At 47.6% G+C, this 21707-nt stretch overlaps 1 protein-coding gene across 4 annotated transcripts in view; it reads left to right on the plus strand.

Moving 5' to 3' along the window:
- The window catches only part of ARHGAP32 (Rho GTPase activating protein 32), a 172796-nt gene that overhangs the window by 82487 nt on the left and 68602 nt on the right, over positions 1 to 21707 (plus strand). For all 4 annotated transcript variants that reach the window (XM_057432982.1, XM_057433006.1, XM_057432990.1 and 1 more), the window contains 3 exons: positions 1658 to 1749; positions 2739 to 2780; positions 3152 to 3236. In XM_057432982.1, coding sequence (XP_057288965.1) covers positions 1658 to 1749; positions 2739 to 2780; positions 3152 to 3236 — 219 coding nt within the window. The remainder of the gene's footprint in view (positions 1 to 1657; positions 1750 to 2738; positions 2781 to 3151; positions 3237 to 21707) is intronic.

Consider the following 21707-nt stretch of genomic DNA (forward strand, 5'->3'; position numbering starts at 1 on the left):
AAGCTTGAAGGGCTGTGAATGGCACACCTGGGAGAGTGAGTGTCCTGGCTTCAGATGTATCTAGGAGTGTTGAAAAGGGGGAGCTGTAGCGCTGGAGAGAACGGGTATTTCTCTGGGTGCAGAGAAGATGCTCTTCTCGCAGCCTGTGTAAGCCGCAATGATGGTTGAATGAATGCAGCCAGGATCAACCCATATTCCCTGTGTCAAGGGAGGAATAGATACTGCCACAACACGGTTTCTTCTGTCCTCATCTGTTGGCTGGAGTATGTGAACTGGACCCAAGGTTTATCTCTGATGGCTGTAAAAGCATCCTCAGGTGGAGAGCACGGTTGGAGCTGTGCACACCGGGAGCTGAGAGACAGGAATCCCTTCCTGTTACTGTTAATGAATTAATGAATCTAGACAATATTCAATTAATGAAATCTAGACAGTATTCAATTAATGACTATAGACACAGGGAATGATTTTGAGCCATTTGCTGCAGCTTTTTCTGATGTGCTGAAGCACCTGTGTCAAGCTAGGAGGAAAGCTTCAGGGTAGGGATAAGAAAGATTCCCCCGTTGTTCATCCCATATGTGGGCTGCTGCCTGGAACTATAGTTGTCTGACTCTGAAGTTTTGGGGTGAGGACCAAATTGTTCCCGTATCTTACATGTATTCTGCTACATGCAGCAGCTTTTGGACTGAGCATCTCTGTTCAGAGATCTTTGGCGGACCGGGTTAGAAGCATCGGTAGTGATGTGGATCAGGGAGGTCATCTCTGCTCCTAAGGGATTTGATGTAATACTTTTTCATTGCAGGCCTGTAGGAGAAGAAATACTGAGGTGCCTGTCTCCCATAATGGATTGTGTAAAGCAGAAAAAAGCTCCTTCAACCAGTGTCACCCACATCACTAATGAGTGCCTCTGGCCAACATCAGGGACTGTGTTTTTCTCCTCCCATTTGATCACTGCTCTCTTCATAAGAGCCTCACCTAAACCCCTTGATTCCTCTAGAGCTCAGGGCCTGGTACAGCACAGCAGGAGTGTTTCAGAGCCCCTGGGATGGTGAATGCAGGTGGAGGAGGGAGAGGATGGGGAAGCATGAAAGAACAATTGAGAAGAGGGAGTTTGCAGTTCTGTCCTCCTGAAAGTCAACCAATTTCAGTGATTAAGGAACTTTAATATGCACTTACACCAATAGCTTCAAACACCTCCTTTAAATGTTCACCTCCCACATCTAAGCAGCTCTGTCATTAACTTGATTCCCCAGTGTGTGAGCTCTCCAGCTTCTTCCAGTGCCTCTGCCTGAATCCAAGTGTTCGGAAAAGCAGGTACTTCGTGAGGAGTCTCAGGATGGAGTTTAGGGATGGATGTCTGACTCCTACCTCCGAAAACCTCTTTAGACACCAGCAGTGGCAGTGAATGAAATCCTGGCCCTTGCAGTTAGTACTAAGAACTGGGAAGGTTCTGCAGCAGGGTGCAGGAAGAGATGATCTCCTCCTCAATTCCAATCCTGAGGTTCCCTTTTCCTCTTTCAAAGGGCAGAAGTACAGCTTGTAGCAGATACGTTTTAGCTGTGTTTGTAGATGTATGAAAAAACACGGGCTTAGCAGGCAGCAGGCCATAGCATGCAATCAGATCTGAAGCTCCTTCTTCTTTCTTCCTCCTGTTCTGCAGGCAAGAGGCGCGGATATTCCCGACATCCCAGGGGAGCTGGCGCTCCGGACCTGCGGCAGCACAGCCAGTATGAAAGTGAAGAATGTGAAAAAGTAAGAGCAGTGTCCTTTGATTTTCCTGTCCTTGCTTGGCTTCTCTTTGTGATATCCCAGTGAGGGCATTCGGGAATGATTTGGGGTAGTATCTTCCTCAGAGCCACCGAGATCCGTGTGAAACCAAGTAAATTAGAGCTGATGGAGTCTAAAAGTGGGGATGTGAGAGGCTTTGGTGGCTCTCTGCCCTGTTTGTGGCCATAGAAACGAAGCTTCTTAGAGTTTTGAACTTACACATTTTCTTCTTAGAACTGATTAATAATAATAACTTAAAAATACACATTAAAAGAACCTAAAGAGGATCCCAGGCAATGTGTCAATGAGAGAATCTTCCCTCTCTTCCCATGCTCTGGGAAGCTAAACCAGGACAAACGGGTGGCCTAGATACATTTTTTCTCTTTCCCTTTCTTTGCGTTCTGCCCTGTACATCTTCATCTGAATGGGGTTTGCACAGTTTCAGGGGTATTTTTTCTCCTCTGATCTCCCAGATCTATTTTTCCATGGTCTCGCACTGTCCTTCTCTCTCATTCTCCCCCAGAGAATATAAAGCAATTGATTCTGCTTGCAGCTAAGGTTTCAAACCTCTAACCTGCAAAGGGGATCGGCAGCAATCAATATGTCTTTGCTATGAATGCTGACTGGAGGACCACAACTCCCCAGCATCGATTGCTCTGTGCCTTCAGCTCACCTCTCTGGTGCTGTAAGGGAAATGGCTCTTTGTTCTAGCGCTGAGCAGCCAGCTGCTGCATCTCACTTCCCACTTCTATTCCCGTGGGAAGAGAGAGCTAGATAATGACAATCTCATTGGCTCACCACCAGCAATATCTATAGGAGTCTGTAATAGCTTCAGCAGAAGCGAGAGCATGTTGCAGAGCCAGAGGATCTCCCCGTCAGCCCTCATTGTAAATGGAGACACTTGGAAATAATTATGGCTCACTTTGGAATTTGAAAGAGGCAAAGGATAAATAGCGTTTGTTCTGCACCCTCAGATACATCAACCCGGGACTGATGGGCTGTGATGCCTTTCACAGGTAAAGCTCTACTTTCCTATGTGTCTCGTGTAAGGCTGTGTATTTGCACTGCACAAAAGCTTTTGTAAAGATAGAGCAGCTTGTCCCTGTGCCTGTCCTTCAAGATGTGGGCTTTGGTGTGGATGAGCTGCCACACAGTGCTTTAAGGATGCCGTGGTAAAAGCCACTTTGCACTTTAGTTTTCCTTTCTCACTCGATTCCTTTCTCCACTCTTTTGGTGCATCACATCAACAAATCCCTCTGTTCCCTTGGCTTTTGGATGAGAAAGTGGGAAGTGTTATTTGCTATTAGTAACTGCATTTTGGAATGGTACTTGATGCTTGGTTGGCTGATTTGCATCTATCTGATGGGGTGCTTTTGATGTGCTTCAGGTTATCCTTTACAAAGGGTCACTTCCCGAAGATGGCTGAATGTGCACATTTCCATTATGAAAACGTGGATTTCGGCAACATCCAGGTGAGTTTCTGGCTTCTTTTATATACAAAACATCCCTGGGTTTGGCTGCCAACTAACCTGCTGGGGAAGGCAGAGGAGGGACCTCCACTAAGGTTGGTTTAGCTTGTTGTTTAGTGATGAGAAGTGAAAGCAATAGGGTCTCTTGCTGTGGGCTTGCTTCCATACTGGGCCAGCATCTGCACGTGTTGCCACCCCTTTGAGGCTGGAGTGGTGTTGTTTCCACTGGATTTGACTGAGGTCACTGAAGACTGCATCAAACACTCATGATGGAGTCACCTCGATAACTGCATGCATGATTTTATGTGTGCCTGTCTTTAACCAATTGTGTGAATGTATTTATGTGAATAGAAAGCATTCCATTTTATCCCTTCTCTTCATGTTGTCTTGGCTCTGCATTGTGCAGCAGAATCCAAGCAATTGTTATCAGCCTGAGTTGCACTTCTGGAAGTGGGATCCATCCATCAGAAGCGTATTTTGCTGGGCAGTAATGGGGAGGGCTGAGTACCAAGAATCACAGCTGGTTTCTCCTGAACAGGGCACATCTTGCTCTGCACTTAGAGAAGCAGGGATGCCTCCAGTATCTGCCAGCCTTGGAGCCAAAAAGAGGTTACAACCTTCTCATTTGTAAAACATTTCCTAGACTAGAGAGTGAATTGTTTAGGGCCTTTCATGTTTCTTTACTCAACAGTTCTACATCTTTCTGCCTCTATGAAATTCCAACTGAGAAGGAGTTTGGGTCCTAGTCAGGGGTTGTGTCTACTACTGTTCACATTTAGTGGCTCTAAGTAGGTCCATTCTATTGAGCATAGGTTGGCAGACACGTGCACACAAAGGCAAAGCAACTGAGGCTAAATGAAGGTGGCACCAGCATAAGATGGCACCAGTTCTCAGGAGGCCTCTGGCAGCTGCTGACACAAACAGGAGCAGTCCTCAGTTTTCTGGAGCAAAGCTGTGTTTCTTTATTTGCAGTGTATGGGAATAGGTTGGCTACTCTGTGCGCCTGGGTTTGGTCTCCTGGTAGTTAACTGATTTGGCACCATTACTTTTTTCAGTCATCTTGGAAAGAAGTTTGCTGTTGGAGTAGGTGTCAAGCAGGTATCTGTGTCCATACGGCTCTCTCTTGCTTCATCAGTTTTGCTTTCCATCATTCAGAGATACAAGCAAGCTACAGAGAGATCACAACCCTTGCATGGCACCAGGATTTGAAGCATCTTAAAGGCAAAGTGTGGTTGTGTGTGCTGGGGGGGCGATCTGTGCTCTGTTTCCACTACTCCTACCTCTGAGAAATCATATACACTTCACTATTTAGGTACCTAAAGGGAAGCATGTGCTTAGATAAGGTGAATGAGGCTCTGAGTACTGGCTCTGTGCCTCTTGTCCCTTTCTTTCTTTAAGCAAGGTTTCTGTAATGACCATTTGATGTGCATAAACATATCCTAAGAAGAGAGCTTTGCTCCTGAAATACAAGAGGTGTAGGACATTACAGTATTTCCTTAGTAGCAGAGCAGTGTTTAAGGGTAAAATAAATGCAAGCTATTAATACAACAGCACTATTAGTCTACAGGTTTCAAAATAGGTTCAGCTAGGGCTCATATGTGTGAATCAGAAGGCATTCATTGGTGGCTCCTCGGTGCTAAGAAGGGAACCAGAGAATAGCAGTAGGCTGAAGTGACTTGTAAGTGACAGCTTGGCACCTAATAGTGAGCTGCCAAGTTGCATCTGAGGGGTAGTGGGTGGAAACTCCTTTCAAACTCTCTTCAGTGTTCAAGATGTGCAGAGTTGCAGTGCAGCATTAGCAGGTATTGTGTAATGCTGCCTGTTAAGAGCCTGGCTGGATTTCAGCTTGTTTTGTAACTGTTGATGTCACTTCGAAGATGGGCTCATGGCGCAATCGGTATTAATATCCTGGCTCCTCACCTCATTCTGAATTAACTTTCTGAGATGGGTGAAATAGGGTTTGTTCTCTTCTTACCCTAGCACCGTGCTAACAAAACTGGGTGCTTTTAGGGATGCTTTTTCGTCACAGAAATGTGCTGCTCTCCTGCTTTCTACGGGCTTTAACCTTGTCTGCTTCTGGCCAGTGAGACACACGTTGCATAGGCAGGAAATTGCTGGCTTACCATGCACAGGTAGTTGGTGCCTAAGCTGTAGTTATAGGAGAGGCTTTACAGATTGCATCAGGGCCTGAAATCCACTGCTGTTTTGCTGAAATACCTTCAATTTCTTACTGCATTGAGTTTTTAAGGCTACATGATTGATTTTTAATCTTACAATGAAAAGCCACTGTCTGCATAATAGATTCCTCTTAACATTCTCTTAACATATCTAACATTGGATTAATGTGTAAGAATCCCATTAGCAGGAGCAGAACTGTGGTTGAGCTCTGCTGTGATCTGGGTCTCCCAAACATCGTGCCTTGATGATCTTAAAGGTCTTTTCCCAGCCTGGTCAGTTCTGTGTGAGGCCATGGTTGGATTGGGATCACTCGGCATCAGTTAGGTCAGTTCTGTTGCTTTCCTTCCCTCTAAGCTCTGCTGCCTTCACACAGGGCTTAGCTAAAACCTCTCAGTGATGCCTTTCCCTCTCTAGTACATCAAAGCACTGAGTTTTGAAGTCCTCAACATCTCTACCAGCTCTTACATTGAGGCAGAAAGGCTCCCGATGCGTTTAACTTCAGGAGTGCCTAAGACATCCTAATATAAAATAAGTTCATAATCAGCTTCTAAGGCAGCTTATTAAATTAAGCACGATTTTTGGGTCTCAGAGTTGCCTTCTTAGGGGCTTGAGTCGTTCCAGCATGAAGCTGAGGTACAGCATAGCATCTTCCTGGCAGGATTTGAGTTGGAGATGAGCCCTCAGCCAGCCTGATGGCCCGTGCCAGGTTGTGTGCTGTAGAGCTGTTGAGGTGAACTCATTCCCATGGGATTTGGGGATCTCAGCGCAGCATCTGTGTCATGTAGTTTCAGTGCCTTTCATCAGCGAGCTTTAGGCCTTGTTAATATGTAGGAAGGGAGCTATTTCAACACCTCCCCGTGTCGCTAAGTTAGAGTGGAGTGATTGTCCCTCCAGCGTGGTGCAAATGTGACTGTGTTCTCCTTAGTGCTGTGTGCCATTCATATGAGCAGGAGAAAACAGAGATTGGGTATTCTGTAACATCTGTACTTCCTGCCAGCAATACTTTGTTCTACCCTTGAAAGAATTAAGACTTCATCTTTAATTGAGTGGGGTTGAGTAATAGAATATGGGGAGCTGATCAGCTCCCTGCTTCCCAGGTAATATTCCTTGCTGCCTGAAAAGCATATTGCTAAAGGCAAAGTGCTGTCAGGCATTCCAGCCCTGTGTCCATCGGTCATGGGTTCAGCCCCTTCAGACAACAGGTCTCTTGTCTTCTCTCTGTGTAGCTGCCTTCTAAAAATAACCCCATCAGAACAGAGTTGGATTACGGGGCATGGAAGATCCTTTGCCTCTCCTTATCTGTTAAACATTGGCCTTGCAAGTGGTAGGAGCGTGTTATCAGCCGTAAAGGAAGTATTTGATCCAGAATCACTTCCGCCTACGGAGGCATCGGCTGCCAGGAATGCTGCCAGGAATTCCTGTTCCCAGCTCAGCAGTATTGTTTGCTGCTGAATGCCTTTGGCAAGCTGCAGCTTTCCAGCCAAGATGATGCTCTTGCCTTGCAGTGGGGGCTGTGGTTCCTGCCTGTCACCGCGTTTTCCTTTTGCATCTTCGGGGTGAAGAGCAGCTCAGTTCTTCTCGTGCCTCCTGCCAGCAAAGCCTGTTGAGAAGGGATTTTTCAGGGTCGTCTTCTTTTGGTTTGCCTTTTTGTTGAATAGCATTCCAGGGAAGGAGGGGGCAGAGGGGAAGCGTGAGCTTGGGAAGGTGTCTCTGTTAGTTATACAGTCATTTCCCTGAGGTGGACTGCAAAGGAAGCACAGCTGGTAAAGCCTGACCAGATGCCCTCCTCAGCAGCGAGCTGGGGTAGTTTAAGATGCTTCTGCCACAGCTAAGAGCAGTTTCTCTTCACAGATCAACCGGAAAGAGCAGGAGCAGAGGGGTGCTGCTGGTCTGTGTGTGAAGTCGGGCAGCTCAGCTCGAACCCCTTCCAGCAGTCGTTTCAAAGCAAGGCTGCTCGCTGCCTTCAGTGGAGGAGGGTTTCTTCATTCCGCAGCTCTTCTGTGGGCACGGTGGCTCTCAGTGTCTCGGCAGTCATGAGCAGCTCCATGTCTTCAGTAAACTCCTTTGCAAAGTGTTCTCAGAGGAAAACATCATAGAAACACAGAGTGGCTTCAATTGGAAGGGACATTAAAGCTCATCCAGTTCCACCTTCCACTAGACCAAGCTTTGGTGCATTCTGCTACGTTGTGTTCCCCTTCTTTAGATGGATACCTCCCTTCTTTAGATGGATACCTCCCTTCTTTAGATGGATACCTCCCTTCTGTTGCTTGTCTTTTCTCTATGGTTTCTTTACTATTGCCTTCTACAGGGGCAATGGGAGATGTTGCAAGGGCTGCTTTGAGGACATGGGTATATCAACCCAACTATGTTCACAGTGTAGGTGGAAACTGCTTCTATTAAATCAATAATTCCAGCCACAACTCCCTGAAAACTGGCGCAGTCTCCTGCCAAGATTTAGTCTCTAGGCCAAACTTCCTGATGCCAAAAGAGTTAGGAAAATATTTGAGTTAAGTTCACCTCAGTTTGTGGATTCTTCTGTTTCCTGCTCTTGCATCCAGCTTTGCCCTTTCTCTGGAACGAGATCAGACCTGTGCCATTCCAGCTTGCTTGCTTTTCTTCCTGGGAAGTGGGGGAGAAATCCAGCACGGATGTTCCAGTGGAAGGGTAACTTCAAGTGGATGGAGGATTGCTCATGGAGCTTTACGGTTGCCTCTCACACGTATACTACTTGTTTACTCTTGTTGCTTGCTGTACAGAACAGTGGCAGCCTTCAAGTGATCCAGCTTTAACGGGGCTATGTTGAAGGCCAGGTTGGACACAGGGGTTTGGAGCAAGCTGCTCTAGTGGAAGGTGTCCCAGTCCATGGCAGGGGGTTGGAGCTGGATGAGCTTAAAGGTCCTTTCCAACCCAAACCAGGCTGGGATTCTATGACTGACAGTGAAATCAATAACTGGTCCGTGTTTATCTCATAAAGTAAGAGGTAATTTGCTGACATTACTCAGGTGGAGGGTTATTGAATTGCCTGTCACAGGGAGGAAAGGCTCTAGACTAGCTCTGTGATTCCAGGTGTGTTCATCATCTAGGTGTATAAATGGAAGGGCAGGCTATAACCCCCAAATCATCGTTAGAAGCAAATGAGATGCTGCTTGCTACTCCGTTGAACAAGTACTTCTGCTTTCAGTCTTCTGAACACACAGCAAACTGGTTTGTGGGTCTTGATGGCTGTTTGATGGCAAGAATGAAAGTGAGTGCAGTAAACCCAGCTTTAACTTTGGCATTGACCTGCTGTTTGCCACCATCGTCCATCATCTCTAGCAACGTGTGACAGAAATGTGCTAAAGTTGTTTTCATTAGTGACTTGTGTTGGGAAATGTGCCTTCCCTGAGGATTAACGGCCTGGAAAAAGCAGGGAGATGTCTGACATGTGTAATTAAAGTGTATTAATAAATAATAATCCCTACCTCACTGGTGTTTTGTACTTTGAAAAGGGATGAAACCCCCTGTTTTTGTGTCTGGTAAAGCACGTTGTTAACACGAATGGTGTTAAAATGCAGCATAAGATTGTGCTCAGAGACCTGCCAGCGTGCCAAGCCGGGGGGGTTTTAATGACCAGCAAACTTCATGTTGCTGTGATCCTGAGCTTTCCCGAGGCAGAGCTGTGTTTTGAGTCCGCAGGGGAGGTTTCTGGTGCCAGTGGATGTATGAGCTGTTAAAGCAAACGGCCACGGGCAGCATTCCCATTCTGGATTTACCGTACCCGCTTGCAAATAGGGCAGTTTATTTCCTTTGGGCTTCTGTGCCAGAAACGTGAGGTTTGATGGCAGAGTTGGCAGCTCAGAGGGAGCAGGTTAGGCTGCAGGGTTTTAAGGTGTTCATTCATGGTCTTGGCTTTCCCATGGTGTGTGTGTGTGTACCTTTGGCCTGCAGTTACGAGCGTCTTCATTCATTTCCTGGTGAGGAAGCATGGATAGGATAGAACCTATAGATGTGATCCTGCAAAATGTGGCTTCCTGACTGGCTTGGCTTTGGGAGCTGTTGGAGTGAGGCCAGAGGAGGCCATGGAGATGCTGCGAGGGCTGGAGCAGCTCTGCTCTGGAGCCAGGCTGAGAGAGCTGGGCTGGGGCAGCCTGGAGAAGAGAAGGCTCCTGAAGGGGAGACCTTAGAGCAGCTCCAGTGCCTAAAGGGGCTGCAGGAACGCTGCAAAACAAACGTGCTTGTGCATGCACAAAGTGATGCTTCTGCCTTCCCCCAGGGCAAGGTAATGAGCAAGCAGCTAAAGGCCATAGGCTTGACTGGAGAGCACTGGGAGTCCTGTAGCTCTGCGTGTGCCTGTGTGATATTCAGACGCTTGCAGCAGACAGTTTAGTCCTAGCCTAACCCTGATGGAAAAGCAGGGGGTGTCAGAGTGGAATGCAGCACTTAGGGTTTCCCAGAGCCTGCTTTGGGAAGATGAGTGGTTGTTGATCTTTCCCACTTCTGGGGTCATGGCAGGAAATGGACTGCGCTTCCTCTCGGCTTTTATCACTTCCTCCTGCCAGCGAAGGGGAGATTATTTTCCTTCATTCGCTGCTCCTCTTGTCAGCCCGAGGAGCTGGTGTTTAGCCAGATAACAAATCATGCTTTTCCTAGGGAAGGAGCTCTCAGGAATGCTGATTTCCCTGGCCCCTTGTTTCTCTCTTGAGCTTAGCCCTGCAAGCCCTTGCTTGGGAAGATGTGCTTTGCATATTTGCGGTGTGCAACGCGTGTTTGCTTTTGCTTCCAGTCCCTTTCCGAAGGCTTTTTCAGCAGTTCTGATGGTGGCCCCTTATCTCCTGTTGTGTAAGGCTTCTGAGGACTCTGCAGAGCAGCCTCGCAGTGCAAGTATGTGCTTGTGCACGCTGGGTTAGTGTTATGTATTCTTATGTATGGAGTCTACTTTATCATTCGCAAAGGGAGACGCTGTCGTCTTGTTGAGCTGATTCTCTCCACCTGAGCCTGCAAGGGTGCTGCATGCCTGCAGTAGGTTGAAGAGTATGGATCCCTCTGTACTTGGTGACGGGTAAAACGTGGAGCGTGGGGTGAAGGCTGGGTCTTGCAGTGCTCCAGGAAGGCAACAATGACCAATCTGGATTCAGCACATCAGGATCCACTGGAGTACTCTCCAGAGCCTATGGAATTACTGGGCAGATGGATCTGTGGACAGGAGGTTGTGCATCACCCATAAGATAAAGCCAGGAGGTGCACTTCCTAATGGGATTCCAGAGTTATTCATGTCTTGCACCTCCAGCTGCAGCACAACCAAGCTACTGACTTCAGGGCTCTTCAGGGTACATTTGCTTTTCCCTTGTGGGCATTGGTAAGGTTTGTTTGCTTCTTTTCTGCCCTGGGGATGTTGGTTCCTGGTTCTCTATAACTACAGGCTAGGAAATGTTACTGAGCACAGTGCTTGCTTTGGCCTGTGCATTCAGAGTAACACGAACACCTCTCTTCAGGTGAGATGAAGGTGAGAAGTCACAGCAAAAACCTACCTGCACTCCTGGGTAAGGAAAGGTGCTTTGAAAACGTGACAGTGAGACAGGATCAATGACTACCTCAAGCACATTAAGCTTCTCATCACCACAGTACTCTTCCCCCCATCAAAAGCATGGTGTCTGGGAGGGGTTTGGTGTTCTTTCTTCCCTCTTGCAGCTCCTGCTGCTATTTCAGATCTATATAAGACATTTTTTGCCAATGATTTTGATTCTTCTCAGTGTGGACAAAAAAGATAATATTGATTTAGTGGGGGAGAAGAAAGAAACAGTGAGTGAGTAAGGGAATAATAGCGTGGAATGACAGGAGTGTCAATTTTCAGTTCTCTCACAGGAATAATGTGCTTGTTTCAAGCAAATGGAAAAGTAGATTGTGACTAAAACTGTCCCTGACCTCCCACAGAAATGAATGGATTTTGGAGCTCAGGGAAGAAAAGGCAGTTGTAACTAACGTGGTGATTTTAATGTGCTTTCCTTGAAAGTCAGCAGTTCCATGAGATGCTGTATGCGGGAAGGTTAAAAGTATCTGTAGAGAATCATGGAATCCCAGCGTGGTTTGGGCTGGAAGGGACCTTAAAGCTCATCCTTGCCATGGGCAGGGACCCCTTCCGCTAGAGCAGCTTGCTCCAAGCCCCTGTGTCCAACCTGGCCTTGAACACTGCCAGGGATGGGGCAGCCACAGCTTCTCTGGGCACCCTGTGCCAGCGCCTCAGCACCCTCACAGGGCAGAGCTTCTGCCTAAGAGCTCATCTCAGTCTCCCCTCTGGCAGGTTGAAGCCATTCCCCTTGGCCTGTCCCTACATCCCTTGTCCAAAGCCCCTCTCCAGGTTTCCTTTAAGCTCTGGAGCTGCTCTCAGGTCTCCCCTTCAGGAGCCTTCTCTTCTCCAGGCTGACCCAGCCCAGCTCTCTCAGCCTGGCTCCAGAGCAGAGCTGCTCCAGCCCTCGCAGCATCTCCATGGCCTCCTCTGGCCTCACTCCAACAGCTCCACATCCCTCTTATCTTACAAAGCTATAAAATACTTCATATTCACTTGCTTGGCCCCCTTTTTTTTTGGTATGGTTGAATGCATTTTTCAATAAGCTTAAACAATACCCTACGTGATGGAATTATAAATATATTATAGGTTCAGGCTGTAGAACAAACCTGGTTAAAAATGATGGCTGAAAACTTGAAGCAGTCTCTTTGGAGTGGCTTTTCTGGGTGAGCAGCAGCGGCAGCAATGAAAAGGTCCCTTCTGCAGGCTGAGGAGGAGGGATGTTGCACTTGGGTGGCGTTATTGGCAACAGCCCGACTAAGAATCCTGTTGTGTCCCGTGGCAGACAGTGGAAGAAAGGAGGCGTTGTTTGGTGGCAAAGCCACTTTGCTGTGAAATAAGCACACGGATAAATAAACAACACTTTAATTGAACTGCCTCTTTGTGCCTGAAGCCACCGAGGGGCTGGTTCCTCTTACAGAGCCGTCTCCATTGTGTTGACACTGTAAGTATTCAGGCAGTGGTGCTGAGCACCTGGCCTTTCAGGAGGGCCAGGAAGGGATTTCTGGTGGTGGTTTCCCCAGCAAGCCCAATGGGTGCCTAAGCCCTGCGATAATTTGTAGTGCGATGCCATCTAGTGTGCAGTGGGCTTCCAAACCTCTGGAAATTCATCCAGCACTGATCTTCCTTGTGCATCCGACTCCCTGTGCATCAAACAGCCGCATCTTTCAGCGGAGATGGTTCTCATAACGTTGTAAGTGTTCAAGGCCAGGTTGGATCAGGCTTGGAGCAAGCTGCTCTAGTGGAAGGTGTCCCTGCCCATGGCAGGGGTTGGAATTGGATGAGCTTTAAGCTCCCTTCCATCCCAAACCAGTCTGGGATTCTGTGAACTTCCAGCTTTTCTCTTTTTCATCATGTCCAGTGGCTGGTAGGTGTTTACATCTGGTCTGTTGTTACTGTTGAGCTACTGTATGAAACACAGCTAGGAATCATCAAGTCAGAGGCCATTTGAGTTGACTTGCTGTTCTTCAGACCTGTTGTCTAACAGATTTGGGGCAGGAGCAGCAGTACTTACTCACTCACACTGTCTGCACTCTGGTCTCAGTTCCCCTCATGGAAGGGTGTAGTTTTCCCTGCCAATGGGACAGAACAATCCTTCCCTCTCTAGTTCTGAAAAGTGATGGTTGGTGTCATTGTGTGGTACCCAGTGTCTCACTGCTGCCAGGAGCAGGGCTGTGTCTCTGCAGGTGGTGACTAGACCCCAGCCTGGCAAAGGCTGCCAGGGGGATTCATTTCTGAATGTTCTCATTTGGGTTTCAGTTAATTGTGCAGTCAGACTCTAACGGGGGTGTGAGAGGTGAGAGGTAACACCAGATGCCTCCATTTACATGTGTTAATCAGCACAGACCCAAACAATAACAACAGATTCAACTGGAGCCATTCAGACAGTTTGAAACGTAAAATGTATGACTTGGGAGAGAGCTGGAAGGTCAGGAGCATGGAGCCAACGTGCCAGCATCCCATCCGACCCCCCTGCAGTTACAGCGGTTCAGAAGCACCCAACGTGGCTATTGCAACCCATCATTACATTGAATTAGCTTTGCTGTGAACAGTAATGTGGAAGGTATTTACTTCTCCCTTTTGGAGCATAGCCTGTGGAGTAACAACGAGCACACAGTGTTATGTGTGTTCTTCTGTGTACTTTGTATCTCAAAATGCTTGTGTCCAAATGGCTGCTGTTATATTCACCAGGGTCAATTTACTAATGACTGAAGGGGGTTTCCTTTGGAGGCAGGCTGCTGGCTCTGTAATGGTAGGCATCGGAATTCTATGGGAATTTATCCTGGAAGCAAGCTTTGGTTGGCAGCCAGTGAGGGAGAGCACCAGTATCTCATGGTGGTTGTGCTGCAGATGGTAGTAAGAGTTTTGTCTCTGGAAGAACACACTTGTGGCTAGTTCTGTTGTTCAACAGAGCGATTGGATTTGGGTTCCTGGGAAACGTGTGGGTTTTGATGCTGTTTGGGGATCAGGGCTGGTGGAACGAGGAAGATGATTCCTCTAGGGAAGAGTTGAGGCAGGTTGGTGCAGTAACAAGAAAGAAGTCATTTTCTTAGAAGCATCACTTCTTCGGGTGCCCTGAAGTCCTTTTTGAAACCCTGTTTATAACCCTGCGGACTGCCTAGATCCCCAGCTCCATCTGTGGTGGGAGCAGAAGTGGTCAGCACCCTCAGTAACGTGTTCAAAGGGTTAAGAGGGGACAAGGGGAGTTGTGGTTACGTGGCGTAGGGCTCTGCATACTCCTGGGTGCAGATCTTCAGCATCCCAAGTAGGTTGTAGGGTGTATTGACATCAGAGCTCCTCCGGAGATGTCTCTAAACCTAAGCTGTAGTTGAGCCTGTTTTGTTTCAGCAGCAGTACTCGCCATTCAGAACACACTATGTGAAATGCTGCTGCTGATGATGTAAGGATGTGAGCAATGATTTAATTCAATAAGATCAATTTAGAGAGGAGTTACAATTGTAGCTGGTTCAAATGTGATTTGTCAATTCAGGGAATAAGAACTTCTTCAGTTATTTGTTTTGTTATTTGGAAATCACAGAAGCAACTGCATTGCAAAAGACCTTTAAGATCATTGGTTCCAGCCATTCCCCAGCACTGCTGAGACCACCACTAACCCATGGCACTGAGGGCAAACCGAGTTCTGTTTGCCCTAGGAAGTATTCTTCCATCCTCAGAAGTGATTTCCTTCACTGTCACTTTCTGGCATCTCTTTGTGCCAACAACAGGCCAGCCTGCGCATCCATAGCAGCACCAATTCTGCATCAGGAGTTGCTTTCTAATGGGCAAGACCAGGTACAGGAGAGGTTAACAGAGAGCAGGACGTGGCAGCTACTACTCACTGATTACTACCCTCTTTTGCACAAAATAAGGCTGCTCTGGAGGCTTAGGCTGTGTCATTTGAAGGCACTGACTTCCTTCATTCCCTATTGTTTTCTCTGTGCCATTACAGCCCCCTGTAGACTCATTTACTTTGGTGTACGAGAAGCAATCTTATAAACTTTCCCAACTTCTCATCCCTGAAAATACAGCAACCGGTGGCACTGCCTAAGATGCTTTAATGGAAAGCAATTTTCTGAGGTTTGGGAGAAGCAGTGTATTGGATGGGAAAAGAACTTGAGTTTCTTCACAACAGTGTTAGTTTGCATTTTGGAAACAGCTTGGGTTGAGTCTTACAAATTCTCTGGGGTGTTTTCCTGTTTTCTGGAAGAACAGAAAGAAGCTTTGAAGCGGGGAGAAATCAGTTGATGAGTAAATCAGTTCTATCAGTGTGATAGAAGTGTATGGCCCTATGTGATGGACTTGAAAACGCTCACCTCGCCCCATCTTCCACTCCATTTGTTAGAGAAACAAATAGGAGAAGGGTGCAACTTTCCATTTTAACCTTTGAATTCAGGAAGAGAGATGGGAGAAGAGGGAGCTGACTGCAGTCCCTTCCTTCAGGGTGAAATTACTGCCTGGGGAGGCCAGGCTGGCTGTAGCTAGGACCAATTCCATGGTGAGGAACTCTCTTTCTGAATAGAAATGACCAGAGCTTGATATTCTGGACTAGCCAAAGTGCTGTGGAGCTGCAGCAGCAGTATTCCACAGCGTGGTGGTCTTTAGTTCATCGCATGGTTAAGCTTTCAACTGAACCTAAATTCTGGGGACTGGAGGTAAGGAATGATCGCCCTGTTAGTGGTCACCGCGCTCAGGAGCTGAATGGGAAAGCACTGCCAGGGAATAATGATCTGCCAGGTTTGATACTGCACGTGCCCCAGCACCGTTTGTTCTATAGTGATAGTACAGGACCCCTGGACAAGCAAACGTGTTCAGGCTCTTAACTGAACGGGGAGCAATTTGACAGCAGAGTTTTCACCATCGAAATGCTTGTTTTCCTTAGGGAATATGCACAGTGAACAGAGAACCCTTGTACCTAGGCGCTAGGGCATCCTGCATCGATCTGCACCGGGGACTGGAGGGGAGTTTCATGGAGCTTTAGCTCCATGATACCAGAGGAAAAGGACGAGCAAGGAGGAATCGGCTTGCCTGGAGCCGTGCTGGGCTTCAGGCATGTGATGGCAGCTTGCTGTCATTTGTTTTCTTTCCCTTTGAGCTGCAGCAGCAGACTTCTCTGCCTCAACACAGCCCCTGCCTGCATTCCCTCCCTCTCTGTTTCTCTTGGCTCTTGTTAAAACTCCACGGCTTGTCTTGTGGGACCTTTCCAAGGCGAGAGCGGACGGGAGAGAAAGGAACACGGCAGCTTGCTCCCCGGTGCAAACTGAGCATGAAACGGGCAGCGTGGAAGCGGCGACCAGGGCTGCGGAGGCAGGTCTTAAATGCTATTCATAGGCACTGAAGAAGCAGCAGCACCGGGAAGAGAAGAGAGCGAGGGAAGCGAATGTGGGGAGTTTGATTTGATTCTTCCAGCCTGGAGTTCCTGCCTTTCGGAGCTGATGCCTGGAAGGTTTTTGCACTTAGCTGCTGGGAAGCTACGGAGGGACCTGGAACCCTTAGGCCTTGGCTAGGGATCCATCCATGGAAAGAATAGATCGTTGTAGCAGGGGTAAGTAGCGCGCGCAGCCTTTGAGAGAAGATCCTTTTTGTCCCTGGCACGCTGTAACCGTGATGCAGCAGGAAGGATGGTACCGAGTGCTAATGTGGCAGGAAGGGGCGATTCCCATGGCGGTTTTACAGGCAGCAGTTCCTTTGCAGAGCGATCCGCTGCAGTTTCCAGGGGGAGTTGATGGCATTGGTGTGCAGGCTGTCTCCCGTTACAGATCTGAAAGCTCAGCACAATGCAAACTGTGGCTCTCCTGCCCGAGGTTAAGCTGTGGCCTCTGGGAAGATCCCTGTTTCTGAGGTACCCGGCATTAAGTGGGAGTGGGGCTGGGAACATCCCAGGAATGATTTCCTTCTTTGGCTCTTCAGATACACAGTTTTCTGTGTGTTGTCAGTGTGTCTTCTACTAACTAACGAGGGCCAGTAAAGGAAGGACTATGTCCCATTTTAGGGTGCTAGATGCTCCATCCCTGGCAGTGTTCAAGACCAGGTTGGATGAAGCTTTGGGTGATATGGTTTAGTGTGAGGTGTCCCTGCCCATGGCAGGGGGGTTGGAAGTTGATGATCTTAAGGTCCTTTCCAACCCTAACTACTCTATGATTCTATGTGTTCCAAACTGTTGCTGATAGTGCCTGCAGCGCTCCCTTTGTTCTAAGGGTAGGATTAGTAAAGGCTTCTTTTTGCAATAAGGAGATTTTAGAATTTACTTCATTATCTTTGATCTTTCATGCATCTACCTTTTAAAATCGTCCCTGGAATGGGAAATATTGATAAGGGGAGTGTGTATTTGACTTTGTAAACCTTCACTCTGTATTTCTTTTTGAGGCAGGTATGTATGTATGTGACTCAGAGATTGGAATAAATCTTTATTCAGGTGCAGGGGCACATAATACTCATCTTCGATGCCGTATTGTCAGGAACCCTAGGGCAATATGCAAGGGCAGACAAGGATTTTTCCATTCATAGCCAGTGAGGTATTAACCATGCAAAAGCAGCTTCTGGGCTTTCTAGGAATGACTTTGTCCACTTGCCTACCTGTGGATTTGCTGCCACAGGCAGCTCAGTGCCACTCCAAGCCCTCAGTTAGCAGTGTAAACCGGTACAAAGCATCTGTGAGAGCCCTACAAAAGCCTTCTGAGGGTTGCCATTGCTCCTTCATTTGGGAATGGTAAATCACTGCCAGCTTTTAGGATGCGTCCTAACTTCTCCCTTTGTGCTGGCTCAGCTCTCCGCCTCTTTTGTGCAGGAGAGTTGGACTTTCAACCACTTCCCATTTCCTGCCTGTCTCTGCTCATTGCTTTTCATATGGCCCACAGTGCCTTTTATCCCCTGCCCCTAGGTGTGCATTTGTGAGCAAGGGGCATCTCTTTGCGTCCTTTCCTTCCCCTCTGTTGGCTTCATTGAGTTACATTTGAGTTCTTGGGTGATGCTGCTGGGCTTAAGATTTGAGCTTAAGATTTGCCATAAGCTAAAGAAACTGAGACCTTTTTTTGTCCTGTACTGATGCGTTTGGCTGAGCAGAGTGGAGTACCCTGGACCAGCTGCTTTCAGAGCACTGCACAGTTTGCTTCTCGCACACCAACTTCGGCAGCTCTTCTGTTATTTGGAATCTATCTGTTGGACTTGTGGCTTTTTTCTCATGCTCATTCCATCCAGCACACTTCAGTGAGCAGCCAGGCTTTCTGCTTGTTTCTTCCTTTGTTACCTTTCATGTCTTCAAAGGTAGGAATTCATCAGCATCAACTTGTTATGCTCTGGAGCTCAAGGGGACAGACTCCTCACAAGAACTGTGCAGCTTAATAAGACATGTGACACGGGGAGACACGTGGGGCTGCAGGCGATGTGCTGGTCACTGCTTCAGTGCAATCCTTTAATCAACAACATGCCATAATAGAGGCTCTGTATTTACTGAAAGCAGATGCATTCATGTCTCTCAGGCTGGGCTTAAACTTCGCAAGAGCTGTGGGTTTGATTCCCACTGTAGGTGTGCTAGCAGAACGGGCTTTTTCCTTGTTGTTTTATCCCATGCATGTGCTATAATGGATAGATATATAGATAACATATTTATATCCTTCCCTGTGCGGGTGCTGAGGGGCACAGTGTCCCCAGAGAAGCTGTGGCTGCCCCATCCCTGGCAGTGTTCAAAGCCAGGTTGGACACAGGGGCTTGGAGCAATTGGAAGGTGTCCCTCCCCATGGCACCAGAAGAGCTTTAAGGTCCCTTCCAACCCACACTAGTCTGTGATTCTTTGGTATGATTCTGTTGTATGGCTCTTGGTGGTAATAGGAGTTATAGATGGAGTCAGTAACAGATCCTCTTCATTTATCTTCTAGTTCTTAATCCCTGAAGCACATGTCTAGTGGCAGAGTAGCCCTGGAGCCCTGGACTCTGGTTAACGTGGGGTTGGCTAGGGCCTCATAAGCTCTCAAGGGTGAGTTTGAGGAAGGAATATGATTCCCTGCACCCATTCACACTGCTCTGGCAGTGATTCCCCAGTTGTGGTCACAGTTACTGGATGCAGGGACTTTCCACGTTGTCACCATGTGTAACTGATTACCCCGTTGTATGTCTGGCAGCAGCACAGCCACCCGTGTCCACGCTAAGCGTTTGCCTCTGCTTAGTGTCATGTTCCATTGCTGTCTTCCGAAACCCCAGAGACTGGAAGTAGTTTCCCCCATGAGAAAAGGAGAAGAAAGAGGTCATCATGGAAGCTAAAACCATGCAGGAATGAAATCTGTGAAACAAAGCTGGTAGCATTTCTCCCACGTCTTCCCAAATTTCATTACAAGCGAGAGAGGAGACACAGGAAGATGGGAAATAAAAGTTTCACCCAGCTAAGGTGAAAAGCAGTTTTCAGCCTCAAAATCCTCTCACTGACAATGTTTTGGGTCTAATTTATCTCTTGGCCGCTGTTTCTGTGGACTGGAATACATGGAATGAGCAAGTTTCTTAGCAGTCAGTTCACTCAGAGCTTTAAGGACAAAAGTCAAAGCCACTAAACTCCATCCAGGTGACAATTCCAGCTTATGGAGCGTTCCAGGGTGTTGTCAGCCATGAAGGAGTGCCTCAAGCAGTGCTCTGCATGCAGCCACGTGGAGGGGCTTGGTTTTAATAGCATCACATACTTGAACTTTGTGAAAGCATTCTGTTGTCAGCCCCTAAGAAGTCGGTTTTGCCTCACGGAGTCCCTGATGGCTGCGTCTGAGATGTGTTGATGACTGTTTCATTGCTTAGGAAGATTGACCTTCACCTTCTTGCACATTGAGAGGAAATCAAAGGGTGAGACCACATGAGAAAACATTTGCAGCATAATACAGGAAAATCTGGGGAAGAGGTATCCGTGACACAGCTCTCTGAGATCTTATGTCTCAACAGGCATCAAATGTACTTGGCTTAAGCATTAGAACCGACTTCAGCAGCATATACATCAGCTGCCTGTGTTGCCAGCTCACCCTGGAATCAGGGATTGAAAGTATGGTCGTTCCAGTTGTGCATTTTTCTCTCCACTGGCTCTTGGGGGTATCCCTCTGCTTGGCCTTGAATCCCCCCAGTAGATACTGAGATGCATAGCGCATGTCCGTGACCTCCTTGTAAGCCCATACTGAAACCAGCATAAAAGAACCCAAAGGAGACCTGATCTTGTGCCTGTGAGGCACATAGGGAACTATGCGTGGTTGAAGCACCTCGAGGAGCCTGCTGCAGGATCAGTATCTGCCCTTTTCTCTAGCTGTGCATATTTATGGCAGGATTTATTAGTCTTGAAGGTGAAGCTCAGTCGAAGGGATGCTGCCTGCTGAATAATCATGCTTCCATCGGAAGAACTTGTCCCATGTGATTTGCAAGCTTAAAATAGTTCTGAAAGTAACTACAGGCAAAATACACATCCCACAAGCTTTGCTATTTACTTAGTGCTTGTACTTGCAGGAAAGCCAGCCTTCCCAGTACACCTGCGGTGTGCTGGGACTTGTGTCTCCGAGGAGGAGGCTCTAAGCCAGGAGTTGATTTCACCTCTGGCACTAGTATCCTCCTTGCGTGTTCTAGTGATGTTATAGGCTGGTTTGGGTTGGAAGGGACCTCAAAGCTCATCCAGGTCCAAGCCCCTGTGTCCAACCTGGCCTTGAACACTGCCAGGGATGGGGCAGCCACAGTTTCTCTGGGCACCCTGTGCCAGCGCCTCAGCACCCTCACAGGGAAGAGCTTCTGCCTAAGAGCTCATCTCAGTCTCCCCTCTGGCAGGTTAAAGCCATTCCCCTTGGCCTGGCCCTGCATCCCTTGTCCAAAGCCCCTCTCCAGCCTTTTCTCAGCCCCCTTATGATGCTTCTATGCAAATGTATCACCTGCATTTTGCGATACTTGGATCATTCAGCATGTTTATGCTTGGGTAAAGAAGCTGCTCTGTCAGAAATGTTCTTTTCCTGCTCTGAAGCCACAGTTCAGTTTGAAAAGGATAAAGCAAAAGATGGGGAACCCAGTGGGAGGATAATTAGTACATTTAGCTAGAAAAATCTGGAGCAAGGAAAAAGAGGCCAGATAAATACATGTCTGGTGTCAGAGCCATGAGTTAGAATACGTTTCCCTGCTTGAAATGATTTGCCAGCCTAGGATTTCAAGCACAATAAAATCAAATCCTCATATACATCCAAACCCAGGTCAGGAAGGTGCCTCAGTGCAGGCCAAATGTGTGTCATGGGCTCAGCTAAATGAAGATGAAGTGGTTTATGAGTCACCAGCGTGATTCAGGAGGTAGCGGAAGTACCGGCTATCAGGGACTGGAGCTGGAGAGGGGAGAAAAGCTGTTTCATACAATAACTGCATCTCTGAGTGTGATCAGTGTTAACTCTTTTAATTTCTTCAGGGTTTATCCCAAGGATATTTGGGCTTTTTTGAGAATAAAGCTTAGCAATATTTCACAGGAAAATGAGCCTCATGTTTCTTGCTCTTGGCCACCACACGTACTTTTTCACCCCATCCATTCATTCCAAAGTGATGCATGAAGGTGGCATTTGCCCTGTGGGGTTTTTTTGCCTCGTCTGATTTGCTCAATTGCACAAACATCATCAGTTCCCATGGAGGAGGCAGGAGGTGGTTCAGAAAGAGAAGAAAGGCAAAGTTTGGGCCTAACTCTGTCAGGAGAATCATCAGATGTAATAGCGGTTTGGAAACGTAATGAGCTTTTGCTCTGCTTGAGCTTTCGGTCGCATGTGTCTGGCTGCTTT

This window comes from Pezoporus wallicus, unplaced genomic scaffold (genome assembly GCF_028554395.1).
Source record: "Pezoporus wallicus isolate ANWC-B61680 ecotype Strahan unplaced genomic scaffold, APGP_CSIRO_Pwel_v1 contig_11829, whole genome shotgun sequence".
In the NCBI taxonomy this organism is placed as follows: domain Eukaryota; kingdom Metazoa; phylum Chordata; class Aves; order Psittaciformes; family Psittacidae; genus Pezoporus; species Pezoporus wallicus.